Here is a 27588-nt window from a genome sequence, read left to right as displayed (position 1 = left end):
AATACCGAAACTGCTACACTGACACATTTATTTACACTGGTAAATGATTCACTTCTGTGAACTCTAGCTCTGATTCAGTCTCCTCATTTTCTGATTGCACTCTGTAGAATGCTTTCCCTGTCTTGGCAAGGCTGTGGGTGTGCAGATGGAGGAGGAGGAGGCAGGCTGGCTGTGTAATAGCTCCCCATGCAGAGCCCTGATCTGTAATGAACGTTCCACAGCACACCCTCCGTGACAGCAATCCGCTCCCTTGCTGCACATTAAGACTACACAAAAGCACTGAAGTGAGGAACTGTTGCCTGCTGACTGCTTCAGTCTTTAACAGCTGCCTCAAGAAGGTGGTACCAGGCAACTGAATTTCTCTTGCATTGCTGGCTATTTAGAAGATCTTAAAACCTTTTATTTTTTATCAGATCTAGAATTAAATTAAAATTAAATTTTATATATTGCAATTTGTTTCTTCAGTGGTTAACTGTTGCATGGAATTGACACCATTGCTGTGTGGTTTGGATTCTGGTTTTGGGGTTTTTTTATATATTTAAAGTCATCTCTAGTATTTTTTGAAATTAGTCCCATGGTATTTTTTGTTTCATCTTTGTAAATGTCATCCTGTTTATTTTGGACAGTAATAAACCAGATTGTATAGCAAAACAGGCCTGTTCTGCTTGTCTGCTTTGTGGGGGTCATGAGCTAGATACTGTAATTCAGCAATTAATGTATCTCTTTCTTCTTGGAACTTCATGCTCTTAATTATAGTATTTTCAGTAGTTATGGCACAAGCAGAAATGAGTGTGATAAATGCAGCAAACAAGGGTTACATACACCTGTAAAATGTAGTTCTGCTCTGTGCGTGTTGTGGAAAAAAATTTTACTGATTTGCTAAATAAATTCAAACTTGCAATTTTTTGTTTCGTTGCAATGTTCAGCTTTTCATTTTATATTTAAATGACAGTAAATACAGTTATTTTTGTTGGGTGTTTATTAAACCATGCTGTCAAGGGGACATTCACAGTTCAGCATAATTGGAATTTTGCTCTCTTTTGTAACATGCTGTGTGAACTCTGTTGTGATGACAAAATCCCAGCATTGTAATTATGAAAATGTTTGTATTAATGAGGTTCCCAAATCTGCTTCTGCTTGTTCTTATAGTACAAGGATTATGGTACTGGAACATGTTAAGATGTCCACAAGCTGTAAAGTTTGGATACACTTTAATGCAAATTATTATCTTTGCAGACCAGCTAGTTTACCATGGAACTTAAATTTTCCTCTGCTGCCACAATTGCTTGTATTAGCTCCGTTGTATATTCCATAATTTTATCAAATATTTCACAAATATTTGCAAAAAAAAGCAAGAATTATTGCAGTGCTCCTTGTTCTTCTATTTTGCCTGGAGTTTTATTTATATTTTTGATGTTGCTCCTCCTTTTCCTCGTGTCACCATCCTCTTTCCCCATCTCCTTTCCTTTCCAGGCGCACCTATGTGGGCAGCATGCCTGGCAGGATCATCAACGGGCTGAAGACTGTTGGGGTGAACAATCCTGTTTTCCTCTTGGATGAGGTGGATAAGCTGGCAAAGAGCTTGCAGGGGGATCCTGCAGCAGCCTTGCTTGAGGTAAGAGGTGTTAAACTGCAAGCATTGTTTCATTTGAATTTTAAAAGAATTAAACTGGACTCAGAAGATTCAGTGGACAAAAGAAGGCCTGAGAATGCCAACTCTGTTATTCAGATATCGGCTGCTGAGTTCTGACATGGGTGGGTTTCTGTCAGTTCCTTTGGTACAACGCAGATGGTGTTACATGGTGGCTAAGTAACATAGAAATCTCAGTGAGCTGTACTTGAACACAAGGACAGATTTAGGCCAGAACTGGATCATGAGGAAGATGAACTGAGACCTGTGCCTTGCAAGCTTGAGGTATCATGTAGCAGACAGAAGTAAGGAGTTGTCATAGCCTTCATCCCAATATCCGTTTTCTGCAGTGTGATGAGATATCCCATTACAATTCTTTTTTCTGCTGATTTGTGCCCATTCAGTGCTTTTATTCTAGCAGTTTGCTGGAGAGAAGGAGCATGTCCTCAGGTGTGGGGAAGAGACAAAGCATTGCCCTTCCCTGGGCAGAAAAAAGGCTATGTCCATTGTTCTGTGCCAGCATGGATGGCAGAGGAGGGAATGAGGGAGGTGCTGGCACAGCAGGGCTGGGCCAGGCTGAATTGTTGAGGCTGCCAGGGCAGATGCAGCACTAATGCATGTGGTGGTTTTTAGTATTGTGCATGCTTAGAGATTCCTTGTACTGCTGTGGTTTTACACTCTGCCTTCTTTTTTGTGTTGTCTCTGGCCCTAGGGACTGCCACATTCCCACTGTTGCAGCTGCACTGCTTCTGGCATGGTTCTGTACCTGTTTCAGTCAAAAGGAGAAGCATTAATAAAAAATAGCCACATTTTTTGAGCTAGCCTGGCTCACATTCACAGAAGTGACTTAGGGCATAATCCTAGAAGCATCTCAGTTGTCAGACCTGAGGTGTGGTAGCTTTAGTAGGTGGGAGTGAAAGTGGTTCCGATAGTATTTGCCTACAGAGTCATTCTAATGACTGTCTTGACTGACAGTGCTTAATGCAGTGATTTAAATATGAAAAATGCTACTTAAATTAAGGTGTCATGAGCTCATCTGGATGCTACATGACATTCTGCAAATGAAGTGTCAATTGACTTCCTACAAACATCATTATTTTCTTCCTGCTAGATAGTAGAAAATGATTGTTTTGACAAGGCAAACGAGTTCTTTGAAAATGGGTGCATGAACAGGCTGTGGTTTGAGAGCTCTGTTTTGATCTTTGCATGTTAACATGAACTAGTAGTAATTTAAATGTGCTAGAAAAGAACATGTCTTCACTTCTTTAGCTTTCAAAAATGACAGTTACTGTCCTTTACCTGTGCATTTCTCAAGCGTGTAGTACACTTTTTTAGGGTGCATGAAGGGCCTCAAAGTGCAAAGAAAACAAGCACGGAAGTGTAATAAATACATTATTCCTTGTAGTATTCCCCTGGGGAATTTTATTTACACTTTGCTGAAAGTGTAATTCTCTCTGTTTCTGAGTTTGCTGATACCTCTCCTGTCATTGGTCTTTTAAATACTTGAACTAAGCTGTTCTAATTCTAGTCAATGGATGGATAAAAATACCTGAAAATCAAATTTTTCTGTTTATCTGGCTGTTGTTTGCTATGCAGACACCAGACACAATGATTTGGGATTTATTGGAAAGAGTGTTCCAATCATTAATCTAGCTCTGTATATTAATATTGGCAATTTTATTCAACCTTTGCTGAGTTTTGGGGTGGTTTTTTGTTTTTGGTTTTTTTTTTTTTCATTCCCTGCCCTTCAGTAGAGAAGATTTGTAGTTTTCTATTGTGTCATTTGTGAAGGAAAACAAATTTAATTAATACTTGTTTAAGTAGTTGTGTTTGAATTCTGGGTACTCCATTGCTGCTTTGAGATGTTTCTATTTTTCCATCTTTTAAAACCACATTCTTAGGGATGCTCTGCTCCTGTCCATGGATTTTTGCAGCTGAGCCTTGTAAGGTTCACATCCCCCTGCCTGGGCTGCATGGTTTATGTAAGCCCTGCTAATTGCCCATTAGGTGCATCTGGAGAAATAATTGCTCTATTAACTATGGCTGGGCTGCTCCCCTGTGAGATCTTTATATCTCTCTACTGCTGGCTAAACATCCTGAAGCAGGTGCTTTACCTCTTCTAATGGACAGCTCATGGCTGGACATAATTGCTACATTTTCATCTGCTTCTCGTGGTTTATGTGGTTGGAAAGTCCTATCTGGAGTGAGCAAAGGTGGCTGTTATGCTGGAGAGCAAACAGCAGTCAGTGGTCACCTAACTGCTGCATTTGCTGTTCACACTGCTGCTTGTCTGGTAAGTGCCATCATTAAGTATGAAAGGCCCAACCTTTATTCCTGTGTGTAGGTGTGTTAAATTCTTGCTGTCCACGACAGGGCAAGTTCAGGAAGAAAATTGCCATCCCTATGAGCTTGGGAGCAAAGCTTGGTGCCTTCTAATTGCTGGATATGTGTTTACTTCTAATGCTTCTGCAGGGCTGTTGCTTCAGCAAGACAGAATGTCTTCCTATTTCCAGTTACTGTTCATTAACAAAGGAATATTTTAGTCTAAATTTAGATGACCTCTGTTAAAAAGAGAAGAAAACAGAAATGGATCCAAGTGCCTGATAGTGACTATTTGTATGCAGGGAAATTAGACCAGGAGCGTAGCCAGGCAATTAAATGTTCATGGAATTTATTCTGAATTTTGTGGTAATAAAAAGCTGTTACAGAGAAGCCTTTGTATGCATGTCAGCTATCTGTCATAAATTAGCCAAGATATTTTGTGCACTGAATGTTCTTTTTGTACTTCATATTTCTGTATTAGTTGAATATCTGGGAAAACTTTTGAACTTGAACTTCAGCACAGATACCTAACTGAAGAACAGTTCTATTTGCTTTGGACAGTCTGTTTGAAATACATAGGCAGGATTGATTTGTAGCCTCTTCTAAAAAACAGTTACCATGATAAAGAATCATGAGTCCAGAGGTTCTCCAGCCCTTGTAAAAAATCTCAGATAATTCACATTTTTAGATATAATCTGAGTTGGTTTGGATTACAGTTTACTTTATCTTTATTGAATAGTATTTTTTGCATGTGAGTACAGCATCAATATTTTGTATAACTTTCCAATCACCAGCTTGGCACTTAACAGGGTTCATAAGGATTTCTAGTTGCAGACTAGAAGGAGAAAGAAACATGTGTCAGGATGTCAGTTTCGTCTGTCAGAATGCATTGTTTTTCAGCAGCTTTGGAATTACTTGCAAACACTTCAGCTGATAGACTAGAATTCTGTGGAAATATCAGTATTTAAAAAAAGAGTAGGTTGAATTAGGATTAGCTGTTTAAAACAGTTCAGAAAAATTTGGAAGAGTGGACTTTGAGTGGGAAATAATATTTGTATAGACCTGCTTATTTTGAAGTCAGTTTGTAGCTGCTGTGCTTGCATTCCCTGCCTGTTGTTGTGTCTCCCTATAGTTTAGGGCTGGACTGGAGGTTGGCTGAGGTAAAGCACCTCTCTGAATTATGCATCAGTGGACTTGACTTGTTAGGATACTTTGTCTTTTTTTGTAAAGAAGGGAGTAAATGACAGCAGCTTATTACTGAAGAGGGTAAGAAAAGCTTTTGAATAGCTTAGAGCCAGTGCACAATGGTATTCACTGAGTTCCAGCAGCCTTAGGTTCAGAATGAAAGCATATGCTTCAATATGTTTTAAGATTTCACTATTAAGGGGAATGTGTAACTGCTCTTAAATCTGCATAGCACTTCAAAATAAAATCCAAATTTATTCTGTTTTTTGGGAAAGTCAGCTGTGATTCTGGCATTCTGTAATAGAAGAATTTTTTAAGTTTGCTCTGATTATAATTTTTTTCAAAATATTTTTTGCAGTTTTCAAAGCCTGAGGAGAATTTAAGAGTAATGAAAATTCAGAATTGTTTCTTTTATAACTATCAAAAAAGTCTTCAAATTCAGTTGTTGTATCTTAATTATCAACACTGTTCTTGGCTATAATTCATGTTGTGTGCATTCATTTGGGTGTAGGCAGATAAGTTATTTTGACAGTGGAGTGCTGTTTCTCAGGAGATGCTTGGGTCCCATTATTTGTGACATGAGAATTATTCGTGTGGGTGTGTAGCATTGACCATTCATCATTTGGGAAGGAAGTGTGGCTGTACTTCAAGGGGATGTGAAGCAAAGGTGGTTCACAGGTGATAGAAAAACCAGGAGTACATTGCTGTGTACAATGAACTTCCCATTTGTGGCACTGTTAAAAAAATCTACAGACCAGCATCTCAGTACCCTCATGTTCCACATATGTATTGAATATCTGTCACCTAATCTTAAATCTAGGCAAGTGTTGCATTTGTACACATAAGTTGTACTAAAAGCAATAGGAAGACAACACAGTTATTGAAGCCCTAGTTCTACCTGTTCAGTAAATTTTTGAGGTTGGTCAGGCTGTGTGTTTTTGTTCTGCAGTGCTTGTTCAGTTTTGTCTCTGTTGTTTTGAAACAAAAAGAAAAATGATTGTGTTGGGAAGGCCAGGGCTCGCCAAGGGTCAGAGCTTGCGTGGGATGTCATGGACAATAAGAACTTGTACTCCTCCTTTAGTAACAACGGCTGGACAAAGCAGAAAGAGTGGGGCAGGTGATTTTGTGACAGCAGGTACGGCTGGGATTGTGTTCTTCCCCTTGGTCTCACAACAGAGATCTCACAGACTGGTGTGAGAGGAAGAAGTAAGCTTCAAGTAAGAGAGCTGCCAGCAACAGGGGAGGGTTGGAGTCAGGGACTACTTGGGAGAATTCTCCTTGTTCCGTGGGACCACATGGGCTGCTTTTCCAAGGTTGCTGTGAGTCCTTGAAGGGCCACTCTACCACGCGTGAAAGGTCATGGAGAGGCAGCTTAGGGGAGGTGTTAATGGCTGGAGAAATGCAGCACCTCTAGAAAAGGGCAGGAACAACTCATGGGGAAGAGGCTTTTGAACTGTACATATGATGTGACATGTAGTCACAGAGTACTCCCAGTAAGGCCAGGATGTAGTGAGATCCACAATGTATTTTATTACTGTAAAGTCAGATTTGACAGATCCAAATGGAATATAATAAAAATATGCATATTTTATTTACTTCTGATTGAACAATTGTGTGACTTTTGTGTTCACTCTTGTTGAGGTCTTGGATCCAGAACAAAATCACAGTTTCACGGATCACTACCTAAACGTAGCCTTTGACCTGTCCCAAGTGCTTTTCATAGCTACAGCCAACACTACAGCTACAATCCCACCCGCCCTGCTGGACAGAATGGAGGTCATCCAGGTGCCAGGTAACACTGTAGTGCCTTCCTTACGTGGCTATTGCAGCTCCTTAAACAAGTTTGGGGTGTTCTTGCTGAAATAAAAGGTAAAAAGGAAAGCCTGCCAGGAGTCTGCAGTGCATGGCTGGGGTCATTCAAAGGGACAAGGCAGGATGCCTCTGCTGTGGCCTCTGTCACAAGAATAGTTTTTAGAATTGCACTCGGGTAAATTCAGTTCCAGGTCTGTGGTGATACATGGATACATTCTGTAATTATATTTTCCTTCACTGATTTGTCTGTATTCTAATGGTCAATTGGCTGATGCATCTTTTTAAAATTCCAGTGGAGAATGTGGTCTTTGAAACACTAAAAATCTCTTCTTGTTTGCATGAAGTTATGAATAGCCACAAAGGATCATATCAACAGCCTTGTAAATTATAGCTGGGGGAGATTTTTTCTTACATTCAATCAGGTAGAATTGTAAATGATAAGAGATTTGATTATTTTGTAGTGTCTAAGCAAAAAGCTTGTTAATAAATACATGCCTTTTTTGTTTTTTTAAGGATACACACAAGAAGAAAAAATTGAAATTGCACATAGACACTTGATTCCTAAACAGCTTGAACTACATGGTCTGACTCCACAGCAAATACAGATTCCTCAAGTAACCACTTTGGGCATAATTACCAGGTAAATCTGTTCATTGCTTTCAATTTAAAGACCTTCTTTTATAAATCAGTTTATGGAGTGGTAATACCTAATATGTATTGTCTTTAGTAACTTCAGCAGTTCAGCAGTTGGTAGCTTATGGAATTACTCTTTCCCTAGCTCTTGTCTTCTCTAGGGAACATCTTTTCTGTAGAGAATTCCTAGCTCTTGATCTCCAGGTATGGCTCACAATCAGTTGTGTTGACACAATTGCCAAGACCCTGTGAATAAACAGGAATACCTGAGGCTGGTGTGGCTGCACTGTGTGAAGCCATGGGCTTGGCAGCAGACGACATGCAGTTTAAAGAACCAAGTTACATTTCTATCATTTTCATACAAAAAATGGAAATTACACTTCCTTTTTTTCCTTGTGATTTGATGGGTACATTTGTTTCAATTTTGAAATAGATTTAAAAAATTAAAATACAGGGTTTATAAATAGTTTCTAATCATTAGAACTGGGGTTTTTGTTAGACATGACAGCAAATGTATTGATCAAAACATCTTTTGAACTTGAAACTAGCTCATTTCCATGGAAAAAGTGTACCAGAATTCAATGAATTAAGTATTTTATCATCAGTATTTTGGCTGTTTTGTGTAGTGTTACTGCCTGGTGCTTCTTTTTAGTTCATAGAGTAAAACAAAATATTCTTTTATAGGCAGTTCCTCAGCTTCCAGTGAGCTATGTATTTTAAGTTTTAAAATAGTTCTTCCTTCTAATTTTTATGTATCCAAGAAGAGCTCAGTGTTATTGGACATTGCTTACCATTTCATGAAGGTTTGGCACCAGCTGTTAGTCATGTCTTCCCACTCAGTAATTTATCTACAATTTTATCAGCAACCACAATCATTTTGATAATTTTTTTTTTCCTATGTTCTAGAGTAGTCCAAAGTTTTGGTACATTTCCCATGTGATTTTCTGTGGCTCTGTGTTTACCATTGAAATAACTCTGTCTTGCAAAGCCCAGCCCAGCTGTTGTTTCTCTCAGGTACACGAGGGAGGCAGGAGTGCGAGCCCTGGATCGGAAGCTGGGAGCCATTTGCAGAGCAGTGGCTGTGAAAGTGGCAGAAGGGCAGCACAAAGAAGCAAAGCCAGATCGTGCTGAGGTGGGGGAAGGAGAAGGTATGTATCTTTGGCATGTTTTGTTAAAAAGGGAACTTCTTATCTAATCACTAGGAAGTTAATGTAGCAACTTTTTCTCCTGTTTTATTCTTCTTTAAGGACTCTTGTTTTCAAAAGCTTGGCAGATAGTTTGACCTTATTATTATGTACGATTTTAGTGCTGAATTATGACTTAGGACATAACTTGAGTTGTTTCAGCCTGCTGAGTTGGTAATTGACAAGTTCAGTGCATCTGTTTTATGTCTTAAGATGCAGTTATGATTTGTGTATGTCTTCCTAGGTTTTTTTATGCAAATCTTTCACTTCTCTAAGCGTGGCTGTAGTTCCTACTAGCTCAGAACTCAATCTGGTTATTTTGTTTTACGTGGAAAAAAATTGTCTGCTTGGAGGGCTCTGAAATTAGAATTGTTTCATGTGTCTTGTAAGACCATGCTTATTCAAAGTCTCTTGGAACTTTGGTAACACTGCAGCCTCGGTTAGTCTGCTCTTGTTTCCCATGTGTACAGACAGTGTTTTATAATTTCCAGTCATCAAACAGACTGAAAGAAAACTAAACACAAAACCCTCAAAAAACAGCAAAAATACCCAGGTAACTGCTTCACCAGTAAAGGCAGGTCTCTTTCTAGTCTGGAAATAGGAGAGGGAAGGATGAAGTCACGCCCATGATCCAGTTCGTGTGCAGTGCACAACAGGTGACTGCTCCCTTTTTCATCCCTCCATGAGTGTTCTCTTTAACAAAAATGAGCATCCACACTGTGTTTGGTGAAAGATAGGATGGAGGGTGCAGATGCTTTTGTTCCAGCCAGGTGCTGATGGAGGGTATTGCTGTACTCAGCCATTTCCTGTTGGAGCTCCACAGTGCTCATTGCAGCACTGGATGTCTGCAGGAGCCCTCAGTGTCAGGTTAGAAATGTGAAAGGACAAATTCCAAACCTCAGGTTGAACTTCTAAAATGTGGATAGCCCTTAGTCTAATAAAATCTATCCAGCAGGGTGTTGTGTGTTCCATTAGTTTGTTTTTTGAAGACTGAAATGAGTTCAGGTGACAAGAAATTCTCCCAGTCTGTCAGAGAACAGCTGTGTGTGAGAGGATCCTGGAAACTGAAAACTGCAGTGTGGCTGCTTGCTTTTGCTCCAGGATACTCACAGACTTAAAATACAAAACAGGGCCCTGTAGGTTTGATGTTCTGAAATATTCCACAATGTAGTTGATGTGGAAAAAACCTAACATTTGTACCACTGGAATAGGTCTGGTCTGGATTGGAGGAGGACAAATGAGGAGACTCATTATCTGTTCTTTTAAAACCAGGCAGCAAACAAGTCTCAACAGTGCCTGTCCCTTTCCGAGAGTAAATCCTAGAGGAGGAAATATAAGGGATATTTTTACAAGCAGTGGTAATAATTGGAAGGGTGTTTGAAAAAGAGTTTTATGCACAGTAAAAACTTAAATAATTTGTCTCTGAGAATCTGTTTCTTGACAGTCTTTTAGCTTTACCTTGCCTTTTTTCCGTAGCTTAGTATTTCCCTTCTGAAAATTAAATCTTCTTTTACCTTGTTGAGGATCACTAGGATCACTGTAATGTCTGTGAAAACTGTAATATCAGAATATTGTATTTGGCAGTGTTTGCTTAAGCAGGTTCAGCTTGGTTTTCTCTGAATGTTTGGCTTAAAGGTGGTGAGCTCTCACAGTAGCAGTGACTGAATCCATGAACGATCCTGCAATTTAAATCATCCCATCTACATTAAAAGGTGGAGGTTTTAAGACATTTACCAATTCCTTCCTTTTTATATTATGTGTGTGTTCTCCACCTTCTCTGTTCTGATGGAGTTTGTGAAGTCAAACACTGACTTGCTGATGCTTCTGTTCTCTCTTCATGGCTGGACTGCTGAGCTTTTGGGCTGTGCTGGCCCAGCTCACCAGCAGCAGGCAGTGTCCTGGCTACTGCACCTTCTGGATGGTCATTTTGACAAGTCATATTTTCAAAATAGGTAGCTGTGTCTAAAATGAGTTTCAGAGGTCTAATGCAGCTGCTGAATAAAAAGAGATGTTGTTCTGCTCTTCAAGCATTCTGGTAAAATAGACAAGAGGTAGGTTCAGAACACAACTCATGGTACTGTAAGAAGAAACACTTTATTATTAAGGCAAGTAACAAAAAGGAACTGTATTAGACATCTCAATCCAGTGAGAGAGTTATTTACCATGTTAAAATTAGCACTGTGCTTGCAACTGAGGTATTTACACTGTTAAAATTATACACTGTTAAAATTAGTTCTGGACTTGCAACTTACCAAAGCTAAGTGAAAGTAGCAGCCCAAGTGTTTCAAAAGGGAGCAAAATGCTGGCATTTTTGGTTGTCCCAGTTTGGAGTCAAGAAAGAAATGAGCTGTGAAGAGTTGCCTTTGTACTTCTGAAGTGAAAACTGTCCATAAGAAAAAGCTGTATTAATAAAAGAGAGTCTGAGGGACAGGTGTCTCTACAGTGAAACTTTGCTGTTATAAAGACTTGTACAGAATGGTGCAGAGTGGGTTTTATTATGTACTAATACTGTGCTTACACCCTGGTGTGTTTTTACAGTGCGTCATTTGCTGGGAGTGTATAAGAGCCTCTTAAAAAATACTTTTATTTTCATTCTGTCTGTTGGAAAAACTAAGTATTCAAAACAAAGCTTGTAAATATCTCGAAATACTTGCAAATTGATGCAAATAATGGGACTTGTAGTCTAAATTGATTTCTTTGGCATTTTTTCTCCTGTTGATTAGTGGACATTTGTGCAGTTGTGCATCATGATGATGAATTTTTATTTCATATCATGAATGACTCTGGAAGATTAGTTAATCAAGTCCTCATCCCTTAATAGTTTCATTTAGAATTATTTATTGACTTTTTTTTTTCTTTATAAAAATACCTAGAAGTCATTTTTGCTTCCTGTGTTTGTGTGTTGCTGATGTGAGACTGATACTCTGCATTTAGTGCATTGGTATGCCTTGAGTTGTGACGAGGAGAGGGCAGACTGCAGGCTTGCCTTGCTTGCTAAAACATAATTTATACCTGGTCCAGGGCATAGCCAAATCCTGCCATGGTGCCTGTTGTGTTCATTCAGCTGAGTGCCTCTGGCTGCTGGGTTGTAGTAAGAGTTAAGGACACTAGGTGGTAGAATCACAGGCTTTCCACCATTACATCGATTAAATCAGATTATTACCTCTAGGGAGAGCACCTGTTTTCAAGGCTTTGTAAAGATGAGGCTTTTGCCACTGTTTGGCCGTGGGCTCTGGGAAGGGAGGGCACTGCCCTGGAAGAGCTGGAGACTCTCAGCCTGGGTTCAGCACTTCCCAGAAATGCATTACTGAAATGCACGGGCAGCCTGTAGTGCCTTCCTTGCTCCTCTGATTCCTGAGCTTTCTGGAGAAGTTGGTGAGTGCAGGAATGTTGGTTTGTGTCAGTTGTTGAGTTTGCACAGGGAACTTCAGCATTTTTCAGAGTTCTCAGGGGAGTTGTCCCTGTGTACAGCAGTGCTATCTGATACTGCACTGAAACACTATCTCAGATTTATGAGACACTCCTCGAGTCTTCTGACACTACTAGAAATTCTAGGAGTCACAAAAATATGTGAAACTCTCTTTCCTATTTTAGTACAACTGCCTTGAGAATACAATGCAGCAACTGTGCACTAAGGCATCATATCATGATACAGCCGTTGAAACCCAGAGTGAAAAACAATTTGTCTGATTCAGACCTGAAGGGAGATTTAGGACAGGTAATATTTCATAACTGAAAGTGATGAAATGAGGATTGTATTTATGTTGAAACCAAGGCTTTAAACATACTTAAATATTTCCATAACCCAGCAATACGGATCAGCTTGTTACACTCCTTGTGGATAAAACAGTTGGTTTTAAATTAAATGCAAGTCTGCCCAAAGTGGTCAATGTGAACTGACACATGAAATCTGCTGAGCATCAGTCCCAGGGTGGTGTGACTGCAGGTACTCAGGTCTGAGCTCTGCTGACCTTAGAGAGCTTCCCAGCTCTGCAGGCTGCACTGTGAGCCTTTTGCTGAAATTTCTGAAAATTACTTGCAATGACTTCTCTGTAGGAGGTCAAAAATGCATAAATGTTCTGAGAAGTTTGGCTTGAATGCAAAATAATTTTTAAAGCGTTATTTTTTCCATGTTAATTCATCTAAATATTCCTGCATGAACACCTCACATTGAAGTGCTTCAAGTACATGTTGTTATTGTAGGTCACAAATGATGGAATGTAATTATTTTGTGGAAAGAGAACTTTTCTGATGCTGTGGGGAGAAATGTGCATAGCATTAAATTTAACCATGTAAGTAAGTGCAAACAGGATTAGGGTCCCAGGAAACTGTCCCTTTCCTAAAGAAACACTTCCTAAAAGTTTGGTGCATAGGATTTGACAGCGGAATGTTGCTTTTAGGGTGCAGTTTCATGTTATGGCTGGCTTTGAATGTGAACTGTTGGCAGCAAAAGCAATCCCATCCTTCTCTGTCTAAATGCAGTTGGGGGGGATTTTTAGATTGGAGGGGCTAAAAGAATTCTGAGTCTGTCTGTTGTGTGCTGAAGTATCTGCTGCTAAGTCAGATGAGAGGGAAAGAATGCTATTACCTTGTCCGTCATGCTGATGCTCTTTTTTGTATCTCTTTGTAGCACTTCAGCAAATCAGTATGTGTTACGTTAGAACTACTTTAAAATGTTAGGTTTCTCTTTTTCCATCTTGGTCAGTAAGAGTGGCTGGAAATCTTTGGGTTTAAGAATTGTGTTGGTAGTGCTTAATTTAAATCTGTTCTTTGAGGCAATGGGAAATTGCTACATGTTGAGGCTGTTTTAGACTTTTGTATTCTCTCATTTTCATTACATCTATAGAAGATAGTGGTCTTATTTTTTTAAATCTTTGTGCCATGAAATGTCTATTAAGATTAAATCATTAATTACATTTAATAGTTCGTTGTCAGTATGTTTTCTTAAGAGTCCATTTTCTTACAAATCCATTATTTACATGTGAGACTTTGTTTTATTTTGGGAACTTGCAAAGACAGATTCCTGAAGAACATTGTGATCTTTGAGTAGCTGCAGATTCTGCTTGGAAAATTTTACAAACAATCTTTTTTTGGTTGGTTGTTTTTTGAACTTATTTTTGGTTACTTGGGGAGGGCTAAGTGTTGTTTATTTTTAGTATTCCAGTTTTTAAATGTTAAAACAACTGAATACCATGCTGCTTTTGTGTAAGCAGACATGTAATAGCAGAGCAGCAGGTGGTTCCTCTAGTGCAGTTTGGAGCTCTGCTGAAGGCACTTTTTGACCCTTTAGTTTATTTTGCCAACTTGTCTCAAACTGTAAGATGATTAAGCTGCTCTCCTAATGAGAAGTTCTGTTTCTGGAAACCTGAATTTAAGTGTCTTGTTTTAGATAAATATGCCATTTAGCTTGTACTGTGGTTTATGGCTGTTAGTCTGGGGTAGGTAGGGAACAGGCATTTGTCATTGTTAGTGGAAATCTTAATTACTTGTGTCTGTATAGATTCCTCTTAGTCAGCACCTGTCTAAAGATGATAAACAAAGATGGCTTTTTCCTTCAAAGAAAAAGTTAGAGTTTTTAATTACATTTTGAGGCATCAATGTGTGCTTTTATGGAAAATTAGATAATGCCAGAATTTCATTTAACATTTTTAGAAAAAGTCTGGAGTTTGTTACTGTTATGGATCCTAAAATGGTCTACTCATCAGATCAGATAAACTCAAAGAAAAGAGGTTCTGATTCTTTTAATGGGGCAGGTGGCCTCAAATTCCCTGATTTGTTTATGAGGACTTTGTCTTTTCTGCTGTGTACAGAGCTAGGTGAAATAAATACATTTGTGTTTGTTAGGCAGTGAAATCTTGGTATAGAACAAAACCAGCTGGTTTTAAGCTCAATTTGGCTTTGAAATATGGATTGCATCTCAGATTATCAAATAGTGTTGAAATTGCAGTCTGAATTGCAAGAATAGCATGCAGGGTCATGTTTCCTAGACTTGCCAGTATTTATGTCTTTGAATTTATTTTGTACAAAAATAGTAATTTAACAAAAGCAGAGAGACATGCTGGAACAAAAGGAGGCATCTGACTAAGGCAGTGTTTGCAGTAAAGGAATGGGATTTAGCCATGGAGCAGTGAGTTGTACAATGGAAAGATTAGTGGCTGTTGGAGAAGAACTATTAGATTGGAGTCCTGAATGAAAGCTGAATTGCTGCTGCCTGTTAATAGTGATGTGGAATGTTTTCCTTGATGCTCTGTCAAGGCATTAGTGAGAATTGCACAGTCACAAAATTATCTGTAAAAAGGTCTTTATGTATCAGGATTAATAACAGGATAGTTTGTATCTTGTGAAAGGAGACATCCTCATTCATCCATTCTGAGAATAGCTTTTGCACCACTGACCACCTCTTCACGTTATGGTAAAGAGATTAGATTAGTGATTTGTGTTTTTCTGTATTAGTTTGAACTCTTGGATCTTCAGTTACTGTGCATGCATTGATGTGCAGAGGAAGAACCAGAACGCTCCTTTTCAAACTAAAATTAGAAAGCATTCAAAGTAAACAACCCATATTTGGATCCAAATGATGGTGCAGGAGTCCTGAAGCTCAGTGTACATTGCTGTGTAATACAGACCTCAGATTTGTGTTAGGCTGGGGTTTGGGGTGGGAAGAAAAGTCTTCACTCTGTGTGTGCGGGAGGACAGCCCCAGGGCAGGGAGGCACTGCCCTGAGAGAGACACAGAGCCTTAGGAACAGCTGGATTGTCCAAGCATTCTTCATTTCTCTGATAGATGTTTCACTAAAACACTGCTTTGAGTTCTTGAGAAATGCTGAAAAGCCTCTTGCACCTGGATCAGATTCTGTGGGGAAATTATTCCCTGCTTGCATTGTCCCTGGGTGCCGGTGCAGTGTCAGTCCCTGCCAGGGACTGCCACTTCTTGAGCTCAGTCATGCAAACAGCTCCTCTGCAGGCTGGGTGTGAGACTGACATGGACATGATCCCATTATAGTTCAGTTCTGTATGAAAAGAGAAAACAAAAATTTGAAGGCAATTCTGCTAAGGAAGCCACTGTACAGGTAAGAAATCCACTCATGCTGTGAGTGAAGGAAGGGAAGAGCCCCCTTCTGAACCCATAACTGTTGCTGTAATTGTGTGGTCCCTCCTGGGTGACACTTGAGTATATTGCATTCAAAAGTGTCAGGCTGCTGGAGGTTTATAGCCCCTCCTGAAGAGTATATCATGCCTGTAGGTGTTTCTGAAAATGTCTGGTAATTGGACCTTGGAGGAATTTTTTGCTGCTACTGGTTACTGAGCATGGCACCTTAGCAATATCTCCTTCAGCAAAGAAAGGGCAGAGCCCTTTGTGTGTGTAGTATTTCAAGACAAAAACCACAGGTTGTTACACTGAAATTGAGATTTTTCCACCGAACAAGGCCTGTAGGTGTTGTTCCAAGCTGGCTATTGAACAGACAGGAGATGTCAGTTTTGTGAGTTAAGCAGCCTGAGAAGGAAGAAGGTGTCCCTGTGTGTGGTGGGGAGTTGGGCTGATGATTTTTAAGGGTCCCTTCCAACCCAAGCCCTTCTATGATTGAACAAAGCCATAAAAGTCATAGAAGACAAAGATCAACATGAGCAGTGTCACATCAGAGCCTGTGCTGCAAGAGCTGCCCTGGAGGTGCTCTGTGCTGGGGCACAGTTGTAAGCACTCAGGAAAAGAACAGGAGTTCCTGCACTGTCAGAATTGCCCTGTTCAGCTGCACATTCTCTATTACACCACATGATTCCTCCTGCAGGAATAAAACCTTCCCTGAGAGGGTGGGCAGGCCCTGGCACCCAGAGAAGCTGTGGCTGCCCCATCCCTTGAAAGTGTCCAAGGCCAGGTTGGGTGTGGCCTGGAGCAGCCTGGGATGGTGGAAGGTTTCCCTGCAAGAGCTTAAAGCAAGATCACCTTTAAGGTCCTTTACAGCCCGAACTATTCTGATTCTGTGAAATACTGGTTTCCTGCACAAATCTGGTGAAAAATGTAAAGTCTTAAATGAACCTAATGTGTTTTGCTATTTGAATTAATTTTAAATGCACTTAAGCTGATGAGTTGCATCTCTGTCAGTGCTCTAGATTTAATTTTATCTTTGATGAACTGTTAGAACATATTTAGGCTTAATAATTGCATTTCATGCCATATTATCTTTAATTTGACAAGATTTTTGTGAGAGATGGTTTGAGCACATTTTCCTGAACTTACTGAGCATTTCACTGCATGTTTTATTTTTCTGTGTCACAATGTTTAAAAAAATTCCTCTGTCTAGGAAAGACCATTACAAATCCTAAATTAGATTTTCTTCCCTTAGATTGCAAAGAACACGTCACAGAAGATGCCAAACCAGAATCCATCAGTGACACAGCTGACCTAGCTCTGCCACCTGAAATGCCAATTTTAATTGATTTCCATGCTCTGAAAGATATCCTGGGACCCCCCATGTATGACATGGAGGTAACATCTCATTTGTTTCTGTTTGATGCTCTTTCTGGCTGATATGATTACTGCTGTTGACTGAGTCTATACAATGTTCACAGCTTCAAAATACATTAATAGCAGCACTGTGGTTTTTTTGTGTTCCACAATGTGTATTTTCACCTAAAGAAATTCTTCTTTTCTTTTAATTCAAGGTACATAAATTACATAATGCCCTGACTTTTCTGTTAGCAAAGGTTCCTGCAGCAGTGCTTAAGAATGTGGTGGTGTTTTTTCAGTTTGAAACAATTTTGCTCTTGTTTGGGGGATGTTTGGTGGTCTTGGGAAAGAAGCCAAAAGTAGAACCCAGGAATCCTGTCTCTGCAGCAGCTGTGCTAAGGACTGTTTCTCATACCTCCTTAAAGCAAGGCAGCATTTTTGGGTATTAAAACCACTTCAGTTTGCACCAGAAGTTCTCAGACATTCTTTAGGTTAATGTGACTCCTAGCTATTAAAATGTTTTATGATCAGTCAGGCACCTCCAGCTCTGCTCCTCAATAGGCATATTTCAGATTTTTTGCTTTCCCCCATCTGTATTTTGCTCTGTTGTATGGAAATGCCATCACTTAAAGTAGTTTGTTAGTTTGGGATTCTCATTTCACCCGTGACAGTGCAGTTGTTCTCTGTTGCTGAGAACTTTCCTCTTAACCCTTATTTTCTCCTAAATCAGAGAGCCAGACTTCCAGTGGGACTTGAAGAACAAAAAGAGGGCAGGGTGATTGGGATAGCAGGATAAAATGAATGATTGTTAAGGAATGAATCAGTTTTTAGACCTGAACTGAGGGTTTTGGATATGAAGATTTTATCATGGAAGAGATTCTTAAGGAAGAGACAGAAATGAGGAAACAAACAGAAAGGAGACAGTGCCATTGTGACAGGATGGTGATGGGAATGGGGCAGAATGGGAGGCAAGGAAGAAAAATGACCAACAGGCCAGTGCCTGGTGACTCTGGGCTGAGGCATTCACATGAGTTCTTTGGTGATCTATTTTTTTACTTTCAGAAATTAGAAGAATTTACTCTTTAGCCAAATGACTGAATTGTCAGCAACTTACTTTTGTTCTTTCCAACTCTCAGAAGCCTCTGTATGCAACAGGAAGATCACACAAATGTAAGAATTCAGTGCTAATATGGGACTTTTTTTTAGGTGCTCCATCTGGTATCAGTTTTGTTTCTGGAGTTGATTATTCATTTAAATTTGGTAGTGTGGCTGTGTTGGAAAATAATTTATGCTATTTTGTCTTTTTTCTGTAGGATTAAGTAATTAAAGTGTGGTTCTTAATTTGAAGTGTACAAATACAGGAGTGCTAGCTGGGGTTTATCTTTTGTGGGTTTTTTGTTTATTTGTTGTGGGGTCTACAATAGATGCCATAAATTTGCAGATAAGCATTTAATGGATCTGCTGGCCTCTAAACTGAAATAAGACTGATAGAAGCTTGTGACTTCTGTTTCAAAAGGTTTTTTTTAACATTTCCATATTTAGAAGGCAAATTTAGTGCATAAATAGAAGTAGAGATGAATCCACACAGATCAGTTCCCCAAGCAGCCCAGGATTTATTTTCATGTACTATTTGCTGTATTGATTGAGTCAATATTTTTCAGTACACACTTCGGTTTTTTTCCATGTAAAATGCTCAGATAACAACATAACTCCTATTCTAAGGAATTTTCCCAACTAATATGTTATTCTTTAGAATAACAAGTCCCCTCAGGGTTCTTTGAAGGAGGAGAATTTCTGCTCTGAGTTTGGCTGCTGTGGGTTCTGCTCTGTAGTCACAGGCTGGGTCTGGCTTGAGAGCTGCACCCTGGGCCTGCATTTTGTCATTTATCAGAGCTGAAACAGAGGCACTGTGGAGGCAGCCACTGTGTCAGTACCTGCATGAGGCAGAGCAAATGGAACTGAAACCTGGCATGACTTAATTGATCATTTGTCCTTCAGGGAATTGCTGAATATTTACAGGTATTCATCTTTCACCTGTCCAGGGCACTGCTTGGTTATTGTCTGCACAGCTCTCCCAGCAGGAAGATGTGCCAGAATATTCAGCTCCTACTTGCTGGATTAATTCATTTATCACAAATAAATAATTTTATGTGTCTCCCTACAGAACAAATGTTGGAATAAATGACATAGTGAGGCTTTGAAAAAATAATCTCAACAGTTTGAAGTGCAGAAGATTTAATGGAATGTTTCAGCACAGCACACTTCTGGGGAAAAGGGTTTCTAACATATCCAGTGGGTTTATAACAAACTATTTTTGTATTTTTGGCTTGAATTTTAGTTGGTGTTTTTGGGGATTTTTAGCTTTTTTTTTTCTTTCAACCCCTAATTCTGCTCGAGTAACGAAGGTTGTTGGCACCACAGGAAGGCCCATCAGGATTGGTTTGGGAATGAAAGTGCAGATGCCATAAAAGAATGGCTCTGTTTCATGGGACATGCACAATTCTAATCAGTGAGAAAAACCAGGGTGTCTTTCAGAAGCAAAACCTGTCCAAAGTACAGGTTTAAATTGGCATTTTTATCTAAGTACTATCAGTCTTATGGTGATATTTCTGGGAAATCCTCCTCCCTCAGAGGGAAGCCACCGTTAATGTGCTTTGCCAGCAGTGACTTGCCAAGGGATGAATCAGAAGAGAAGAAAAAAGTTGGTACAGTCAGGCTGGGAGAACCTGTGGAAGGAAAACAAACGTGCTAAAGGCCAGCAAGTGACTGAACTGATTCTCCTCTTCCCATTGTGAATCAGGAACTTACCAGGTTCTTGTCCATTACACTGACTTGGTGTAGCTCCAAAACTGCAGATGATAACCTGAAATACTCTAAAATAAATGACTGTGCTGAATGTTAAGTCTTAAATTTTGCAGCACCTAGGCAGCTAGAATGCATCTGACAGCATGTTCATGAACTCAGGGTACAGCTAAATCACAGCTGGTTTGGTCTCATCTACAAAAATTTTCAAACTCTGAGACTCCATTGGTCAGTGGCATCTTCATATCTTCATCATCTGACAGACATCGCCACTCATCAGCTGATTTGAGTGGTCATTTTTAATTGAGGTTGTTCAGAAAGTGTAAGAAAGGATTTATTCTAATGCAAATTCATCTGACTTTTGGTGAGAAGAAATTATTCAGAGGTACCAGGAGTGATTCAGTCTTGTGGGGCTCTCTGTAACACTTTGTGGATGTCTCATGTAATCCAGTGTGCTTTCCTCTGAGTGTTGGGGGTTCTGTGGCTCTGGCTGTTTGGGGATTTCCAAGGGGCTTTTCTGCTGCCAGATCCCAAAGCTGCCAGGCCATTTGCCACGTGTGCCTGTCAGCAGCTCAGCGAAGGCTCAGCTGAGGAGGGTGGTCCAGTCACTCTCCAGGACAGCAGGAGAGGTTGCTTGGCTTTGGAGGCACCAGGTAGTGCAAGGAACAATGGTCCAAAGCTGACCAGCACCTACTTCACAGCCAGTTTCTCTTACCAAATCTCACCTGACTTGTGAAGGTAGGAGGAACCTGCCGAGTCTGAGGACTGAGGGCGCCTGTTCTAAGTGATGAGTCTACAGAAGCATTTGGGGTTTGATTTGTTGTCCCATTTGCTGTGTTCTGTCCCTGAGCTCTCAGTCTCTAAACTGTTTTCAGTTGATCCAGAGTACAGTCTAAAAAAACTGAAAGAAAATCCCCAAATCAACAAACCTTGTTGATGGCTGCTTTGGGCTGAGAGAAGGTGTGGACAGTTAATTTTGTTAATCACACCTGTAATGTTTGAAACCAGGATGGTTTGCCAAAATAGCATTGTCTCCAGCGCAAAGGGGAATGTTCCAGCATTGTTGGACTTCAGTGTGACCAGGATGAACTGACTTTGTTAACCTGAGCTACTAAGCATTTACTAAAATAATCAGAGTAAATCGCTGTAACTAATAACACACAGGGAACAGATACACAAACTGATGTTAGCAAGGATGAGAATTCTTGGTGTACCATAAAAGTGAAACACACACAGTTCTGTACAATTTTCTTAAATGCTAGGAAAAGAAAGAGCCTTCTTAGCTAAATCAGGTTAATGAAAGCAAATGGCAGGATGCTGATGCCAGTGCACAGGTAAGGGAGAGCCCCAGGGAGCCAGGAGGGGCTGTCTGGCTTCCTTGGCTTTGGCTGCCAGTGTAGCTGCTGATTGCTTGGCTGCTTGTAACTCCTAAAGGATCTCGGTCAGGTGTTCCCTCTGCCTGGCCTGGGAACACATTCCTATTTCTGCTGTTCAAAGTGTTTGTAAATGTCTGCAGAGAACAGCATCGAGGGCTTGGCTGGCCACAGCTCAGGCAATGGCACCACCTTTAAAAAGGCTTCTAGGGAACACTGGGGAGCAAAACTGGCTTTGTCACAGGAGTAAGTCAAGGCAAACACGCTCCTGGGTTAAGTCACATAAACGTTCAGTCAGGATAGACTTGAAGTCCTTTGAGGAGAAATATTCCAATGGTGTTTTTGGGGGTGGGGAAGGTTTCTAGAATGACACACCTAGATGTTTGCCATGGCCTTAAGCTAAGCTGCCACATACAGCTCCTGTTGCGTAGTTAGTGTTTACACATATCCAGAACTACTGCTGCATTAAATAATAAATTAAAATATAAGAGATCAGACACTTGGCTTAACTTTAATGTTTTGATGGGGTACAGTTGTTTCAAAGCCAACTAATGAATTGTTTTTGCAATTTTTTTAATGGCTGTTTCCTAATCCACTTGCTGTGTTTCCCTTCAGGTGTCTGAGCGGCTCAACCAGCCCGGGGTGGCCATAGGACTGGCCTGGACACCGCTGGGAGGAGAGATCATGTTTGTGGAGGCCAGCAGGATGGACGGGGAGGGCCAGCTCACGCTGACCGGGCAGCTGGGGGACGTCATGAAGGAGTCGGCTCACCTGGCCATCAGCTGGCTGCGCAGCAACGCCAAGAGATACCAGCTCACCAACGGTGGGCAGCCCTGGGGGCATGCTGCTGAGCACCCTGGCAGTTACTCCCTGTGCATATGTAACAGAGAAAGGGTTTCAGCCATCAGTGCTACCCTGAAGATGAGATCAGCTCCAGAGTGCCTTTGTGTAGTTCTTCCCCAGTTGCTGCCAAGCCAAGGCGGTTGTGGCCTGGCAGAACGTGAGTCGTGTCTCCCTGCCCTAGCCTGGAAGGTTGTGGGCAGCCTCAGTGCCAAGGTGCTTCTCCTTGGTTGTGGCAGACACTGCCTCTGACTCATTCTTACACTCAAGCTTTCCAGCAGGTTTCATGATGGAGACAGATATGGAAGTCTGTAGCTTTTCTCTGACAGGTTCTGTTAAAAGGTTTTTTTGTAGTTTTAGTATTTTGAGAATGTTGGGTTTGTATGGCAGCTGTGGAACTGCAGTGCAATAGGGCTCTGGACAATAATGTTTTAACTATTTTTTGTCTGAACCTCCCAGGACTTGTAGAAATTTGCTTTCTAGATTGATGATCTGCTGATTCGGCAAATAATCGACCAGTACCTGTCACTATTTGTGGAAGTTTAGATAGGTTAAAAACCAAAATGTAATTAATGTGTGAAATGCTGCAGGCATTACCTGTGTGCATGTTTGCCTCTCTGGTTTACACTGCATATACTCCATTACAGGTGGAAAGGACATAAATAAGAGTTCCACTTTGTTTTGTGAGTTTCTGTGGAGTGTTCTCTGAACACTGATGTTGATGGCTTGAGACATAAAAATTCTGTGTGAAAACTCCTTGATTTCCACATTAATCCCTATTCTCAATTTCCCAGTGCGTGCCAATGCCAAGCTTATTGGTTATCATGTTACAGTTTTTTCTAGGAATCTGGATGTAGGAAAGCTCGTTTGGATTTCTCTTTGTTGTTTTGTCCTAGGGCCTCTGTAATAGTTTTTTTCAGCCCACTGTTAGTAAATAGTGCCAAGGCTTTTAGTTCTTGGTGGGCTTTTATAATAAAGACCAGGAACAAAATGGGTTTAGATTTTTAACATTCAAACCATTCTTTTTTTCCTTAAGCTTCTGGAAATTTTGATCTCCTTGACAACACTGACATCCATCTGCACTTCCCAGCTGGAGCTGTCACAAAAGATGGACCATCTGCTGGTGTTACCATAGCAACGTGCCTTGCTTCACTCTTCAGTGGGCGGCTGGTGTGCTCAGATGTAGCCATGACAGGAGAAATTACACTAAGAGGCCTTGTTCTTCCAGTAAGCATCATTGGAGAAAAGAGCTAAGTTGTATTAAGTCTCCCTGTTTTGGATATAAAATCTGTTTACAGCCACTTAGAAAAGAGTGGATCCAGAGCCTTGCTGGATCATTCCTTAGCAGCAATGCAGTCTCTGCTGGTGCAGCTGGAAGAGCCCAGTCTGATGCAGTATTGCTCCACACCTCTGCTTTGCCTTTCAAACTAAAGCCAGCTTTGATGTGGCTTTTTTGGAAAATACATTCAAATGTCTACTTGGAAAGGAAACATCAAAGTCTTAAAATACAAGATGGCTTTGAGTCTGCACTGCAGTTTCTAAATGTGCTTCCTCAGACTTATTGCAGAACTACTTCTGGTGTCTTTGAAAGGTTGTGTCCTAAAGCTCCCACAGGAACTGCATACAGGTTACTCCTGAATCCATGGGTCTACTTTTGGGTTTCTCTTAAATGTTGGTCCTTGTATGTAGCTCAGCCAAATGGGGTTTCCATAAAGCTTTGTCAAAGCATGAAGGCAAAGAAGGCCTTCAAACAAAGAGTTTAGTTTGAAGTGTCAGTGGAGCCTGGCACATGTGCTGAAGCCAATACGGGAGCGATCATCTGATACCAAATGATGGACAGGAGGAGGATGAAGCTGGACATCAGGGACAGGATTTTGTCTACTGCAGGGGAGACAGAACCAGAGGTGCCATGGCAGGCAGTGGCCTGGGAGGCTCTGGGGCCATTATGCAGGGTTCTGGAGCACCCTGCAGTGACTCTGGTGGGAGCCAGCTTAGCCCTGCAGCCAGCCTGTCCTGACTGTGCCTGCTGCTACATCTGTGTGCAGAGATAAGGTTCCTGTAAATATTAAACCACATTTTCCTCCTTCCCCAAGGTAGTCTGGAATCTTGCTGTTATCAGTGACTGAACTGCCAGGGCTGTGCCAGGGGCTGCCCTGCTGGGCGTGCAGCACCGCCCGGACCCGTGGGTCATGTGAGGGTCACGGTTCGCTCCTGCCCCGTGTCACAGCAGCCCTGCGGTTTGCCCTTTGTACTGTAATACAGGCCTTTCCTCTCCTCTAAAGCAGTGTAAAATTACAAGTTTCTGCTCTAAGATGGTCTTTAGGAATAGAGAGGAGTTTGGGGGGGGAAAGCTACAGCTGTAAGAATAGCTAGATTAACTGCCATTTACATCTCATTAGCAACTCAACCAGGAGGCTCAGTGGAGCAGTGCCTCTCCACTCCTGGAACACAGGTTTGCTTTGCTGTGCATATTTTATTGCACAGCTCAAGTTATTTTTCATGGGACATTGCTTCCTTAGGACTCTTTTTCCCCTAAATCTCACACTGCCTTTAGCTGAAAAAATCTTCTGTTCTAATGCAGGTGCAGGATTTCAGCACATGATGTAAAAAAAAAAAAAAGTGAAGGCCACTTCGGTTAAATTCCTGAAAAGCAATGACTTTTCCACTATTGATTCTCTTGTACCTCTGCTCCTAAAATTATTTTTCTCTTGTTATTTGTTGTTACAGAAAGAATACTGTAGTCTATTAACATATTTCCCTCATTAAGCACATTATGAGCTACAACTCTGACTGCATTTTTAATTGCTTTCCTAAATGACTGAGGGAGGCAGAACCTTTCATCAAAATTTAACTCCTGATGTGATGTTACAATGATTATTTCATTAGATTAGTTCATTTTTTCATAGGTGTATTTCTTCTCCTTCTTAGGTTGGGGGAATTAAAGACAAAGTGCTGGCAGCACACCGAGCTGGACTGAAGAGAATTATCATTCCTCAAAGGAACGAGAAGGACCTGGAGGAGATTCCGGCGCACGTGCGGCAGGACCTGACCTTCGTGCTGGCCGCCTGCCTGGACGAGGTGCTGAACGCAGCCTTCGACGGCGGCTTTGCAGTCAAGGCCAGGCTGGAGCACTTGAATAGCAAACTTTAGGCAGGCAGGCTGAGGTTAACTTCTCTCTCCAATTCCATAGTTCTTATCTCTTTTAGCTACATTTAGGTATCAGGTACAACTAGGAGCTAAGTGGGTTTGAATGGGGGTGTCAATGCCATCAAAAGGAAGATGCTGCTGCAGTTACCAACCCGAAACTGCACTTGAGGGACATTTGTTGCTTTTTATCAACAAAGAATCTTGAATCTCATTTCCTGATGGCTTTGAGTAAGAGAAAGAATTCCTTAGCCTGTGTGACACCTAGGTATGTTCATGGCAGCAGCTGATCACATCCTTAAAGAGGGAATAACGTGCAGGAGAGGCTCACGGGTGGGGTTGTTACAAAAAGCAAACTGATTTAGTGCAAGTTTACTTATTTACAAAGTATCTGTAATAATAGTGAATAATAATGTGCTAAGGAGCAGCAGTATCTGGGGTAAATAAGGTTTTTGAAATCTAAAAAAAATACATTTAAGGCATCCAAGAGAATCACTATGGCCTAATAAATGAAGTTAGGAAGTTCTTTCAGCACTTGGTTCTAGTTTCTTCTAGTTTTCAAACGCAGGAAGCAATGCCAGAACTGAAATGTAGAATTGTTGTGTAGGAAGGGAGAGAACACATCAGTTCCCATGTGCACAGCTGTCCCTGCAGCAGCAGGGGGAGTGGAGTGTGCATGAGGCCTTAATGAGAAAACCCAGGAATGTTTTGGAGGGCAGAGAACACGTCCCTCATTCCTACCCACTACAAACCCACTTGGTTCTGGAATGCCAATGCTTGGAGGTTCACCTATGGAAATTAAATCCATTTGAACAAAGCCAAGAAAATTTTGAATTTATTCAGTGTAAATAATGTAAGGTTCCAGAAGTCTGGCAGCCTCCCTGTCCTTTGATAGCTTTGTCTCCACTCGAACCTCAGTGAGAGCTGTGCTGCACCGTGTGATCTGGGCCCTTGGCATTGTTTACTCCACGGTCAGTCCCACGAGCAAATCCTGCGTGTTGTTATATCCTTCTCTTGTTCACTGGGGGTTCTGAAACAAACCCCAAAGTGCTTATGAAAAACAAACTGTACACAACAGCCTATTCTAGAAGCTGCCTAAAAATCAAAAGTAAAGAGTTTGCTTTGCTTTCATTTTTGTAGCTAACAAAGCTGATTTACCTGGAATATAACAACACTGATTGTAATCAATTCAGTGGGAATTTCAACACCTATTTTACAAAAGATTTTACAACTTCGACAAAAGACTTAATCTAATAAAATGATAAAAATAAAACTGGCTTCTGTGTCATTCTTTTAAGAGCTGTACTTAGTCACTAACAAGTACGTTCTGAGACTACAGACAACAGCCCCAGTCTTAGAATGTGTTCTGCCTCATGAGAAATGTGCAGGGAAGAAGTGCAAAGAAACTTCCCCCTGGGTAAAGCCCCAGCCTGGTAACTCTGTGCTGCTGGCTTTGCTTTTGATCAAACCAGGAGGGAAAAATCCTTTACCAAACAGATGGAGAAACCATCCTGCACTGCTCTGCAGTGTGAGAGCACTGACATGCTCGGAATTCCAGCACAGTCTGTTTACACATGGACACAACAAATTGCATTTTTTTAGAAGAGAATTGAGGACTACTAAGAAAAACTTTCCAGCATGGTAAAACAGGGAGCTGCTCCCCAGAAAAGTTAAAGGATGACTTTCTGTCTGACACATCACTCCAATTCCTAAGTCTTGTCCCGGTGGACTCCACCTGAAGGTGAGGGGTTTAATGGCACTCTGAAGATAATGCCAGGCATTTAGTGCCAGCTCTTCCTGTCCCTGCTGCCAGAGCTGAGGAGGTTCAGTTACCGAGTTGAGATTTTTCTGAACAAACATAAGCATTACCCATTATAGCAGACACTACAGCCACACTTCGGTGCCTTTTGTTTTGCTTCCACTGAGCACAGTAATCCTGTGCAGCAGTGAGCCAGAGCAGTGCAGAACTACTGAAGGGACGGCAATGCCCCGTGGAGTATCTGCTAAGGAACAGTCAGATGGAGCAGAGATTCAACTTGTGTCCCTCAGAAAAATACCCCAAAATAGCTCAAGCTTATCAAAAGTAAAAGCAGTGGTGATTCCTTTCCTCTGGCCACACTGTAAACCACTACAGATTGTAACTACCCCACTAGAACAATTCCTGCTTTAGTCACAGCAGCTTGGAAAAGACTCAGGATAAAACAACAGGACAGGCAGC

At 41.0% G+C, this 27588-nt stretch overlaps 1 protein-coding gene across 2 annotated transcripts in view; it reads left to right on the top strand.

The window, feature by feature from the left end:
- Positions 1-26643, top strand: part of LONP2 (lon peptidase 2, peroxisomal) — a 36785-nt gene extending 10142 nt beyond the window's left edge. For both annotated transcript variants that reach the window (XM_072934521.1, XM_004176230.6), the window contains 8 exons: positions 1474-1615; positions 6779-6929; positions 7463-7589; positions 8597-8730; positions 17108-17250; positions 22002-22209; positions 23263-23453; positions 25155-26643. In XM_072934521.1, coding sequence (XP_072790622.1) covers positions 1474-1615; positions 6779-6929; positions 7463-7589; positions 8597-8730; positions 17108-17250; positions 22002-22209; positions 23263-23453; positions 25155-25376 — 1318 coding nt within the window. In that variant the 3' untranslated portion in view covers positions 25377-26643. The remainder of the gene's footprint in view (positions 1-1473; positions 1616-6778; positions 6930-7462; positions 7590-8596; positions 8731-17107; positions 17251-22001; positions 22210-23262; positions 23454-25154) is intronic.
- Positions 26644-27588: the final 945 nt, after the last annotated feature.

Source organism: Taeniopygia guttata, chromosome 11, assembly GCF_048771995.1.
Source record: "Taeniopygia guttata chromosome 11, bTaeGut7.mat, whole genome shotgun sequence".
NCBI lineage: Eukaryota > Metazoa > Chordata > Aves > Passeriformes > Estrildidae > Taeniopygia > Taeniopygia guttata.
This window is presented reverse-complemented; position numbering and strand designations above follow the sequence as displayed.